The sequence below is a fragment of the Amphiura filiformis genome, chromosome 9 (assembly GCF_039555335.1).
Source record: "Amphiura filiformis chromosome 9, Afil_fr2py, whole genome shotgun sequence".
Lineage (NCBI taxonomy): Eukaryota > Metazoa > Echinodermata > Ophiuroidea > Amphilepidida > Amphiuridae > Amphiura > Amphiura filiformis.
In genome coordinates this window covers 67,713,905-67,727,149 of record NC_092636.1, presented here as the reverse complement: position 1 = coordinate 67,727,149, position 13,245 = coordinate 67,713,905, and the positions used below count along the sequence as shown (strand labels likewise).

Below are 13,245 nucleotides of genomic sequence, written 5' to 3'. Positions count from 1 at the left end.
CCAGTTGGAATCCATACACCCTCTGTGAAAGACATGACCTTAATCTCCCACACAGGGGTATACACTTCAAATGGAGTCACCCATTCAGGTAGCCCCATTTGATATCCACACTCCTTGTGTGAGGGATAAGGTCATGTCTTCTATAGGGGATATGCACCAAAATGGCAGATTGTGTCACTTTTTCTGCAATTAATTTGTTATTCTATTATCAAATTTCAGAAAAATACACATTTTTTTTTAGAATAGGCCCTACAATAGCTTAAGACTGAGAACTGCTCAATAATGTATAACTGTCTGCCTATTTTCTTTCCAGGATTGACATCCACACATACACAAGTGGCAGACATGATAATGTATAGTAATTCCAAGAAATAGTTTTCTAATGATGGATAAACCTTATTTAAATAAAGGATCATTATCTTATTATAGCAATGAGCCACTTGAATGGGTTACGACACACATATTTTTAGTATCTCCATTAATAAATAATTTGCGTAACATTGTCAATCTTACTGTTACTTTGTCTTCATCTACCCAGTCTAATAAATACTACAATTTAACAAATATTATTCCAATTGACAATTAATAAATATTGAGGTCATTTAAAGGTGGGATAAAACAAATATTTCATTCTCATTCAAAAACAAACAAACAAAACACTAATGACAATTTAGAGGTATATCATATTGAAATTATATGGTGCATGATAAAAAAAATTATCATTCTAGTGTGGTCTTTTGGGAAAAATAAGGAACAAGAGGTTTATCTTTGAAGCTATAATGAATGCCTTCAAACCTGACATGAAGGTGCAACCCCCTAAAATTAAAATTCTTTGCAATTTTTTTCCAAGGAAGTGTTCCTGCTTATTCTATCATGATAGCCAGGACACATCTACCTAATTTATCCTGTTTACAAGATTGCTGTGTTCTGGCTTTGAGTTACCATGTGAAATAGTGTGTTTCAGCTTCACTGTTGCATCTTTTCATTCTTGAAACACTATTTACACAAAAAGCAGACCATTTTGGCATTCCAAATATGATTTTAAGCAGTATTAATGCATTAATTAATGCCAGTGTGCATGCTCAATGCAACTGTGCATGATTAAAGCATACCCAATGTTTTTGGAGCCATGTTGCATGACCCAGTTTCAACAATGAGTAGTGGTGTCAAACATGAGAACTGGCCTTTGTTGACATAATTCTGGCGCAAAGAATATTGGGAAATGCTGATCAATCCATACCCCCAATTTATGTGTGTGGACACTTACATTTGTTCACAACTTTGTGTGAAATTATGTATGAATCTGATGGTCCTGGATGGGAGTATTGCTTTTTTTACTGTGTGCGCATCTTCTCTAGAATTGGAAGGATCATGTCAAATCGAGGGCGCTTTGCTGGGTCTTCGTTCATGCATATCCTGATGAGTTTTGAGAGATGCGGTGATGTCCCTGGTGGTAATTCAACTCTCAGTCCTTCGCCTACAATCTGTATGTGAGCAAAACAATAAATAGATATTGAGTAACAATCAATTCTTCCTACTAAAGGGCACATCATACTAGCAATTGCAGTGTGTGATTTAAAAATCACTAGTAATTAAATGCTGGTAGCATTTTCACAATCGCTACAAACATCCAGTCCCGCTAGTGATGTAGGGTCAAAGTTACCTTCAAGTTAACTAGTTGCAATTTGATGCTAGCGAATGCTAGCGACTTATCAATCAGATATTGGCAATCACTTTTCCAATAAGCGACAAATTTATATCACAAAAACAAATGCTATACTCCTTGCGATTGCCTAGTATGATACAGCCTTTAGTGCCTGCATAATATAGTGCAAAAATATATTTTCCAGATATATTACAAGCTTTAACACATTTCTGACAACAAACATTTTTGAACTCATTTTGTAATGCAATCAGTGCACAGAAGTCAAACACTCAAATTTGTAACTGACCTTCATTCCAATTTCCATAGGATTCAATCCTGCAAATGGCACTTCCCTTGTTACTAACTCCCACAGGAGAATGGAGAAACTCCACATATCTGCTGCTCTCGCATTCATGTCTTCTGGTGCCTTCTGAAGAGCTGTAAAATGAAATCATTGTAGCAAAAAATTAACAAGGAATCAAATAATATGAGGGGATATTGTTGAAAGAAATATTTCATTTCAAGACCGTACAGTCTGGCTTGGTTTATATGCTACTTACCATCAGGTGACATCCAGGCTGGGTAGTACAGTCTGCCTTTGTTCATGAAAGAGTATCCCGTGTCAGCCATGTTGATTTTGCAGGTCAATTCCTCATCGACCTAACATAAGAAAAAAGAACAATTAACCATAGAGGCAATACTATAATAAGATTGTATATTTCATCTAAAGTTACATTATAGTATTAATAATACTTTTTAAATAAACAAAGTAAACAGTTTCCACCAGCTTGGCTAATGGTTTCCTCAAAGTGATCTACATTGCAACTTCTCCATGACCAACAATGCTGAGAATGCTGGGAATGAGGCTTCAGCTGATTTTTACAGGAGCAGTATATATTGCAAGTACATATTGCAAGTTGATGAACATGGGATTTTTATGTAAAAAGCTTATATACTTCACAGTGAAATGGATTTGTTTGTAAAAAGTAATTTCACAATAAATAGCCAAGTATGTTCTACAACATTCTAAAAAGTTGGGAGTCATGTTAGCATTTCCTCACTTTATTAATTTCTAGTTTGTTCTTGTTATTGCTTTAATTCATAGCACAAGAAGAGCTTTATTCCACAGAAAATTGCTTGATGTGATTGCAACAGTTGCTCTAACTCAGTGTAACAAATAAATGTAATGACTTACCATGATGTTTTTACTATTAAGATAATATCTTGGTATGAGAGGGTCCATGGCATGTAAGAAAGACATCCCTCTAGCTATGTCCATTGCAAAGCTTACTGTCTGGGCATGGTCTACCATTATACCTACATAGGAATAAAATGAACGTTTTATAATAGCAGCTCATATATATATATGAAACTATCACAATTATTTCCCACCTATACTTTGATCAGCTCATAATAGGTGGAACTCATAACGGGGTGTATTGATATAGAATATCATTCACACAATTTGGACGCTTTGCATACTGCGTGATTGACTCACGCTTTTGTGAATTTATGCGAGCGCAAGTTATGAATCAATTAATGCACGCAGTAAAAAAAACCGCATCTTACAAGCTGATCATAGTATAAGACTTCATGCAGAATACGAAATTGTACAATCATACTTGTATAGATCATGTTTGGTACAGATTTGAGACAGCCTAAGAATTAAAGGGAGGGTGTTACAATGATAGAATATTCAAACTGTGGTGTCATGCATAACATGAAATTGTGAACCACACTGCAGATAATTCTCTATACCATTTTCACCCCGATTTGGCAGTGAAGACAGTGTGTATTTCATTGGGCGCAGATTTAAATCACTATAGCTTACTCAGAGCGCTGGCATACACACATAGGTGCTTAAAGATGTCGCATAGATGTGCACATGAAGCAGCTGTGTCAAGGCATTGACGTCACTGCCACATCAGGGTGAAAAATGGTACATGTACATTGTACAATCAGATTACAAGCAGCCTTACAAAGAAAGGATGTTAAAATGATAGAATATAACCTACCTGAGGCTTCGTGCAGAACATGAAAGAGTGAACTGTGCTGCAGATATTCACTAAGGACAATCATATTAGGTCCTGAATTGACACAGCCCAACACAGGGTGGATGTTCGGATGAGAGAATATCCTGAGTCTAGGAAACTCTTCAGCAAACTCTCTGTTGACACGTGAGGAGATATTCCTTACATTGAGTACCTTAGCCATAACCTCTGTCCCTTGCCACATGCCCTTCCACATCTGAAAAATAAGAGCAAATGACAATGAGTGACCATAGTGAAATCAAATATCATATATGGCAATGAATCAGTTTTAACAAATGATAACAAGGCGGTTCCCACCTCGTACGGTCACATGAAGGGTTGTAATGGAAATAGAAGGTGGTTCTTAATCCACTGGGCCTCCTGCCATACAGTTGCAATAAAATACATTTTGCCAAAATGTTAAATGTTTCTTATGATTTAGCTCTGGCTGGACTAACTTAGTTCACTGGAGCTCCATAACCCAGGGCACTAGAGCTCCAGCTGGAATAACCCAGGACAATGTTTATTTAACCTTGTTTGACTCCATTTAACTATTGACCCATGACCCACCTCTGAACTCAACCAGCACCTACTTGAGATACATCTATGCTGCAAAGATTTTCGCATTATCAGACACACAAACACCAAGACACGTACAGACACCTATCATTTCTAAAGCCCCCTTCGCCAATTCAGAGAATTAATTAAGATATACAGGAACACTATAAAATAGGGTCATTTCTTAAGAGATGATGATACTATAATAAAGTTAATAGAGCACAGGGTTTATGGCACCCAAGAATTATATTTATACAGTTTCATCACAACAACCTTCCTGATATGCAGTCTGGAATAGAAGCTCTTGTTATTACCTTCATGTAAACATACTCAGATGTAAGTTAACTTAAGAAATAAGTTTAATTTATACACCATTGCTGAGTGACAAGCAATTGGTATTTGACCAATATGGTAGTGCACTTTTCTCAACACAACAAAAGCACACTACCTCAATGGCTAGAAACCAATCCCTCTTCGCTCAGCGATGGAGGGAGTATAAATTAAGCTTTAACCTAGTATCAAGACAGCTTAATACAAAATTAAGCTGTATAATTCCTCAATGAAGTCTTGACAACAGGTTATTTTTTTTGTCACATGCTTACATTTAGGATAGGCTAAACTGTTGTACTCTGTTTGATTACATTCAGCTCTTACCTCTCCACTGGGTGTTTGTGAGACCTTGGACTGCATCTTAATATGTTTGAGGTCAATACCAGTAAACCTTGACAGTGTAGCATCTCCTGAAAACACAATGCATACATATTATAAATAGTATTACTATACAAATAGTAAGTGTTGAAGTAGATGATTTAAAGCCTGCCAATAGACCCAGATATGCTGTGTTTTACAGTGACTATAGCTAGCAGCATTGACTTTCACTTTCAGGCATAATTCAAAAAGTGTTTCCTATTGAATGTTATACTACGATAAGATAAAAAAAGAAAAGAAGAGAAAAAAAACCAACAAATGTACTCCAATCTTACTCTCTGTAACTCTATAAAGATTCATAATTATTATTGTTTATCATTAATATTACTAAACTGTTTTGATAGTATTTACTTACGGCTTTTTGTTTTAGTTCCACTCCAGTTAGTCCTGTATGGTACCTTGGTTATGTCCTGACCCTTTTGTGAAGCTACTTCTATAAAATTAAAACAAATACCACAGTTTGACAACTCCAAACGTTTCAGAAAAAAAAAACATATTCTTATTTTTTTGTAAAAAGATTACTCCTCTTACATTCAGAAGGTGCAACTCAAAAGTAATGGTATACATTTATTGTAACAAAAGTATATACTATATACGTGTATTATGTTCATCAAAAATAAGCATTATTGTTTGGCATCATAGCAGATTTAGAATTATCTACTGGTTCAATCTTGGGTTAAAACACCTGTTTCACTGCTAAATCATGCCTGGGAAAAAAGGTGGAATCCAGGATCCAGGAGATTTCAGAGATTTTGAAGGAAATATTGCTTTTCCTAGTAAAAAATATTGTGAAAAAGAAGTAAAAAAGAAATTTTGCTATCTTGCAGTGAAATGTTGATTATATTTTATGGGAAATAAACAATTTTCTAGCCTTGTGCAAAACTGTGTCATGTAATTGTATCCCGATCATCCAGATTATAGTTCAGAACATGAAAACCTGTTGCTAGGCAACAAGAAGGTTGGATGTCACTGAATGTCAAAAAAATGACAATATTTTATGGGGCAGTATACCCATTTATTAGAATGTCCTTATCTTGACTTGATGGTGTGACACATAAGTTTATTACAAATCACTACAGGTAAGATGCAAAAATATGTTTATTCTAGACAAATAGTAAGTTTTGTGAAATTCTCTAAATCAATACCATCACCTAACACAATAGCCATGATGATATGTGGTTTATGATAGTGTTAGAGCTATTTTGTGTAAATAAAGTGTAGTTCCAGGATCACTCTGATACTTAAGGAAAATACCAGCATAAATCATAGTTAACTTTCATAAAAATATAATAACACAATTGTGATTCCAGCATGGGCACGTGGGAAAACTTTATAATGACAATATGATGCCAAAAGAACTTTTCCTCACAATCAACCTTCAATACCTAAAATGTTAACCCTGTGGGCAGTACAGTGGGCCTCTGATTAGTTGATTATGTGATATATTCAGCTGAGTAACCAATCAAAATAGAGCTTTTAGAACTCTTTTACAATTTCACACATAAGCCCCTTTAGCCTATACATACCACATCTCTGATTGGCTCAATGTATGATACAGCCCTCTTTGTAACCAATCAAAATAGCTCTTAGATACCTATAATTTGATCTGTAGTGCATATGGGGTTAATATTTCAGCTCAAATCCTTGAATGTTCCTTACCTCTGAGGCATTTAGCAAATTCAGGGGTGGTTTTATCCAGCGGTGTATCACCATCTTTGTTTGACAGGGATACCAAACCACCCTGGTTCACAAGATCCTGGAAAATTACAATTACAAAATTACAATTACATCATCATCATGTTTGAAGAGCCAACTCATATTTGATGTTAGTTTCTTGTTTGAAGATCTGCTATTATTTGGAGAATAAACAATAAGAATTTTTCTTTTTACTGTCCTCTATAGGTAGAGTGTCATAAAGAATAAGTAGGTCCAATATTTTGAGTAGTAGATGCTAGCACAGTATAAAATGTACTTTTATATTATACTTGTCTTTGTTACTTTAAAAGTTATAAATTGTAAGTGGAAATAAAGTTTAAAGGTTTCCGCCAAACACAATATTCTGTGCACGCTGAACACTCACCTCTGCTATTTGTTCATATCGCCAAAAGCAAGCGTAGTGAAGTGGTGTATTGCCATGCTCATTCATTGCATTGATGTCAGCTCTGCACTGCAACAACTACGGAAAAACAAAACATGCTGTAATAAATATATCACACATACTGAAGTTGAAGATAATTTACCCCAAAATATACCAAATGTTATGGAAAATTTACTAAAAAAAACCAATGAAATTATTAGCTCTTTTCCAGATTGTAGGAGAAAATTTTGAAAAAGCTCCCCTTTTCTGAACCAATTTTCTGAAATTTGCGACATAAACCTAAAGGCCTGATAATGCTACCCAAATCTACCTCACATCCCATACCCACGTTTCCTCTAAGAACTCCTTGGGCGGTTTGGTCACATGTACACAAGCTCACTTGTGAGTATTACCTACTGAAGACAGTTAACTTGTTATTGCTATCTAACGAAGAACATTCATGAGAAATTAGTATGTTCCATTCCCTCTCATTGTTTTACCTTCACAACAATTTCCCTGTGCCCATGTGCAGAAGCAAGATGAAGGGCTGTGTCATCTCCCATATTGGTAGCATTAATCTTTGCTCCTCTGCCTATCAACATGTCCACGATGTTGGTTCTGCCTTCCTTACTAGCCCAGTGCATTGGGCTAAAGCCATGATCATCTCTGTTATGATAAGACAAAATTAAGATTAAAAATTGATCAAACTCCAACAAAAAATTACATGTCTAGGACGTTCAGGCTGTACTGTGCAATGGGTGGTAGATGCATGGTGCCATCCACAACTTAACTTTAACTAAACCAAAAGCCACAAAAAGCTACAGCAGCAATCCATTGTGAGCACAAGTATTCCATGTGATGTGAATCTTGCGTCATCATACAAAAGCATATACATGGGCACAGAAAGCTTGGCCGGCCAAGGTATACATTTAAATCCCAAATGGCAATGTATGGCTGTCCATGTGTCGGGGGTCGGGGGTTCAAAACTGCACCTGAGAAAATTAAAATTCTCTTCATCTTCTTCCTTCTTTCCTTCACATCCGGCGGATCCGCAAAGTTAGGATTGTAAAGCTTTTTACCATATATTCACTAAAAATTAAACCATAAACGAATAAAAAAAGGTGTGGGTGAGATTTAGTGATTTTGAGTTGTAACATTCAAATTTTGTTTGAATGAGAATGTGTCCCAATAAAAATGACCAGATACATTAATTTTGTTATACATTGTACATGTATCTTAAAAAATGCATCGAAATCACAACACTGACAAATGATTATGTAGCACAATCTATTTCTAACATAGTTCAGTGCAAATAATATTTGATTCAGTTCACAAAGAAACTGATGTTTTATATACTCACTGATGATTAAACATAAAAAGCATGTCACAATGCAGTTCATTTCAAGTTTGTCTACAAGCCATTTCATAAGAGTTCATTCTGAATTTAATTAATTGATGTCAATAATCAATTCACTTCTTCCATGTAGGTATTTTGAATGAAGAAATTGGAATATTTGGAATGAACAATCTCTAAGTAAAGACCTTATATAGCAAATACTAACTGCAATTTTATCATCATGATCATTATCATGCATTGGAATAGTTTCAAAATTAAGAAGACATGCACTGTAAGCAACCATACGTGTTATCTAGACTAGAATATCGCACTTATCTTCATTTGTATGGGGGAGGGATTGGTATGCTGAACACTGAGAAATTGTTTGAAAATTATCATGACTGCTACAAAGCATCTGGTAGTAATTATTTATAATCTATTGCAAGGTTCCTTTTATGCGTTAACTATTGCGTATATATAGTACTCGCGCGACATCAAGCGTGTGCATAGGACCTTGTGGAAAATAATAAGCGCTGGACGGTTAGAAATACACTTAATTTGTAAGCAGAAAATAATACACAGCATTATTTAACATTCTTCCAAGAGACAGTTTATCATTTAATATTTTTACCAATGTTATGTTAGAAATCAAGAATGGGGTGAAATGGGAAAATGCAAGTTGATCACAAGAAATAAATAAAGTGTTGGACAAAAAAGAGACAACATCAAACAGTCTGATCAGAATGAGTGGAATGAATTGCATGGTGACATACATGTATTATGTGCATTTTATACATTTATTCATTCATTTCTTTGTCCAATGAAATGAATCAAACACAATTTAAACAGATTTTGCTACATGTTCCTTGTGAAGTTTTGAGATTCAAAAGTGTATATTTTGGAGATAACAAAATAAATGAATATGTTTTACAATTTTTATTGGGATACACTGTATAAACAACTCTGAATAGCAAGATTTATCAAAACCTAAGCACCAGAAAAACCAGAAGCTATTTTTGGGAGTAAATTTCACGCACTAGTTTTAGAAAATTCACAATAGTTGAATTCATTATAAATTAAGTCATATGGTCTATTTTCTATATGGATTGCATTGCAAATTACCATGGATATCAATTGTGTAAAAACTTGCGTTTTTTTGAAAATGAACACTTAAAAAATTGATACCTTGGAAAATTACCAGCAAGTGTAAATCACCGTCAAAACGAGCGTACATCAAGCGCTCGTGCTACGCGAAAGTTTTGGAGTTTGCATCACCGGTTTTCCATTCAGCTCTTTTACGTCAAAAATTGCGATGAAAACATGGATTTTGGAACAAAATAAAGCTTGTTTGATGAAATAAAAGGTATGTTTGTGTAGTTAAGAACATGTTTATACCTTGATGCGAAAGTTTAATTTGATAAATTCGTAATTTTAACCTTATAAAGCTCGGGTGGTCTAAAAGAAAAGATCGCCATGTTTTTACATGTGAAAATTTCAAAGTTCAAATTCTGCACCTTGAAGATAAATTTGAGCAATATATGACATCACAGAGGTATTTTCATAAATAGGTCTAGAAGCATTAGAAATAAAGTAAAACAGTCAATTTAAGAATGAAAATAACATAAATTTATCAAAAATGGTAAAAATTGATATTGATTTAAATCGTTGATTTAAAAAAAATCATTTGATTTAAATTGTGATTTAAACCAATTATCGTGCCAAACAGGTCTAGGTTTTGGTTCTGGATTCATACATGATGTATAACTCAACACAAGAGATTTTTTATAATTTTCGGAATAAAATGGTAAATTATATTAAAATAGTTATCTAGCATCACCTGCCTTGTCCCGCCCCTTCCCTACATTAGGCACTGGCTAGTGGCTACTGCACCTCATCACATCAATTGGCATCAGTCACTTACTCCAGAACTCTAGCTTCGAATTTGCAATTTTGCACACGATAGTTACGGATTCGATGCTAGATTATGTTGGTATTGTTTTTCATTTTTTACGGATGCATTTATTCTGTTAGTGTTGAAATTTGGATGAAAGTTATTTTGATGATAAAATGTGCCTATTTTGAACAGTCTAAAATTTTGTTGAAGCAATTTTTACTTAGCAACATTTTTGATGTGATCGCCCGTTGTGATTGGCTGTGTTTTTGAACTTCCATTGCTTTACACGGTGTCATGCTTCAGCGAATCCAACTAGATTTTGAATGCAATGTGGTCTCTAGCCAAGAATTTGCTCACCGATAGCTTCACATTCTAGGCTAGAGACCATTGCATTCAAAATTTAGTCGGATTCGTTGAAGCATGGCACTGTGTAAAGCAATGGAAGTTCAGAAGTAAACACAGCCAATCACGACAGGCGATTGCATCAGAAATGTTGCCAGGCCTTATATTAAGTATGCCTGGACCAGGAGCTAAAATGAGCTCCTGGTCCCAAAGCATGAAAGATGGCTACTGGTCCTATAGTTTGCTAGTGTAAAATTTTGGATACACCAGGAGCCAAAACTGGGCAACCATGGGGTAAAAAAAGCCTGGGTGCCTGGTTAATATAAGCCTTGAATGTTGCTAAAATTACACTTAACAAAATTTTAGACTGTCCAAAATAGGCACATCTTGCTCAAGATACAGTTGACTCATCGAAATAACTTTCATCCAAATTTCAACATTAACAGAATAAATAACCTCCGATGCAAAAAATTGCACCGCTGTCCGACCGAAAAACGATACCAACCCACTCTAGCATCGAATGCGTAACTATCGTGTGCAAATTCGAAGCCAGAGTTCTTGAGTAAAGCCATCGGTGAGCAATTTGTGGCTAGACTTCTCGAGCAATCAGTCACTAGCTCTTTGATTGAAATTTGATTGTAAACAAAATACAAAAATGTGAAACTTACCCTTGGTTTGGATCATTTTCCACATTGTCCAACCAAACCCTCACATAAACAGCATTTCCATCTCGGATTTGTGAAAATATATCCTCCATTTTGTCAGATAATTAAATTAATAAATTTAGTGTCAACAAGTCAAGTTGCAATTTTGCCTACCACTCCACTCCAGCAGAGATGCTGCAGGCTGGTAAAGGTGACAGTTTTCTGAGTCACTGTAATAGAACGCCGAATCCTCACTGGATTGGAACGTGATACTTTGATCCGTACGTGCCAGGGCAATGAGCCCTGTCACTTGCCGGTAAAAGCTTGCGTGGGAGGCCCGTCAGGTCCGGTAGCGAATCCTCTCACTCAATGCGCTCAGCAAACAGGACACACACCCCGGAAGTTGATTTACCTGGAACACCGTATTTCTGCACGTTAAGAAAACACACAAAACACGCATGGATTTCAATAAAAATTGGCAATATGAATCTAGACACTTCAATTCACCCTATGGTGATATTTAAATTGTGATTATTTCCATAGATTTGTTTAAAATTCAATGCAAACTCACCTTTAAACACCTCAGTGAATATGACATTGGACACTCGGTCGACCCAGGGTTGCCAAAACTTTTTAGCCCAAGTCGCGGGTATTAGCCGTGAAATGTCGCCCAAATAGCCAAAAAATCGCCCAAAATTTTAAAGTCGATTTAGGGGGTTCTACACCCCCCTTTTATTTTGAATTTTTTGGAAAATGCTGAAATAAATTCTAAAAAACAACAAAAACTGAAAAAATGGAAAAAAATAAAATAAAAAAAAAGCGGAAGAAAAATTTAAAGTCGATTTGAGGGGGTTCTATACCCCCCTTTATTTTGGAATTTTTGGAAAAAGCTGAAATAAATTATAAAAAACTAACAAAAAATGAAAAAAGGTAAAAAAAGAAAAAAACTTAAAAGACGGCTCAGGGGGATTCTATACCCCTTTCTATTTTTTTTAATGCTGAAATAAATTATTAAAAAACTAACAAAAACTGATTTTTTTGTTATAGGCCTTGGCCTACTGTAAGGAAAATTTATTTGTGAATTTTTGTGGAAATATAAACTATAAAAATATAAAAATTGAAACTAACAAAAATGTTAAAACGTCAAATTGAAATAATGAAAAACTAACAAACATTTTCACAAATTTAAGAAAGAAAAAAAAAAAACTGCAAGGAAAATAAAATGTTGACTTTTGACGGGGTTCATTTTAATTTTTGGGAAATGCTGAAACAAATTAAAAATTATTTTAAAAAAAATGCCAGGAAAACAATCACATTTATTAATAGACATCATGCCATTCATTGCAATAAGGGGGTAGGTCTACAAAAATTTGCCTTCAGCTGAGTGAAACAACGTGTGCATGTAATATTTTTAATCAAATTCAAAACGGTCAGTACTTTTGATCATCATGCCGTTTCAAAAGAAAATGTGCGGTAGGTTACACATTTTTATTTCAAAAGAACCGCCAACGGAAAAAAAACTTATGTTGAAGTAGAAACTTAAACTTGGCACCCCGCTGACACTAAGAAGCTACTTAAGTCGTCTTAAACACTTGTGAGTATTTAGATGGGAATATTCTAAGGATAATCCTCGAGCTCAAGTGGTCTTTAGCAACAACATGTGATGCGATTAACCAGCCCCCGGGCCCCCTCCCTGTGCGTGCCATTGTCATGGGACGCACACTGACCACAGAGTGTTTTGTATAAACTTTTGCTTATTGAATTAGATGTTTGGTCCTTTTGTTGAATGACCATTAAAAGAATTGGCAATCATGATCAAAAAATAAGTTTAGAAGTCGGCTTTGTCATAAATCGCCCAACAATTAATACATTTCGCGGGTGAGATTTTCAAAGTAGCCCAAATGTCGCGAAATCGCGGGAGCACTTTCTTTGTCGCGGGACGGATGTTGAAAATCGCCCAATTGGGCGCCCAAATCGCGGGTTTGGCAACCCTGGCCTGGGTCGACCCCCA

At 35.3% G+C, this 13,245-nt stretch overlaps 1 protein-coding gene across 1 annotated transcript; it reads right to left on the bottom strand.

Moving 5' to 3' along the window:
* Positions 1 to 256: 256 nt before the first annotated feature.
* LOC140161367 (scaffold protein ILK-like) lies at positions 257 to 11,850 on the bottom strand. Its single transcript, XM_072184876.1, has 12 exons — positions 11,806 to 11,850; positions 11,259 to 11,662; positions 7,519 to 7,684; positions 7,022 to 7,117; positions 6,601 to 6,697; positions 5,297 to 5,374; positions 4,888 to 4,973; positions 3,661 to 3,892; positions 2,841 to 2,962; positions 2,206 to 2,305; positions 1,953 to 2,083; positions 257 to 1,484 (listed from the first exon to the last, which is right to left on the bottom strand). The coding sequence occupies exons 2-12, from the start codon at positions 11,345 to 11,347 to the stop codon at positions 1,335 to 1,337; spliced, it is 1,347 nt and encodes a 448-aa protein (XP_072040977.1). The 5' UTR covers positions 11,348 to 11,662; positions 11,806 to 11,850; the 3' UTR covers positions 257 to 1,334.
* Between the last annotated feature and the right edge of the window lie 1,395 nt (positions 11,851 to 13,245).

Excerpts from the sequence above, each read along its gene's own strand:
- LOC140161367 (XM_072184876.1), bottom strand. The coding sequence starts at position 11,347 with ATGGAGGATATATTTTCACAAATCCGAGATGGAAATGCTGTTTATGTG. Across the intron at positions 7,685-11,258 it reads GAAAATGATCCAAACCAAGG|AGATGATCATGGCTTTAGCC; the intron begins GTAAGTTTCACA and ends TTATCATAACAG. Across the intron at positions 1,485-1,952 it reads CTATGGAAATTGGAATGAAG|ATTGTAGGCGAAGGACTGAG; the intron begins GTCAGTTACAAA and ends GCTCACATACAG.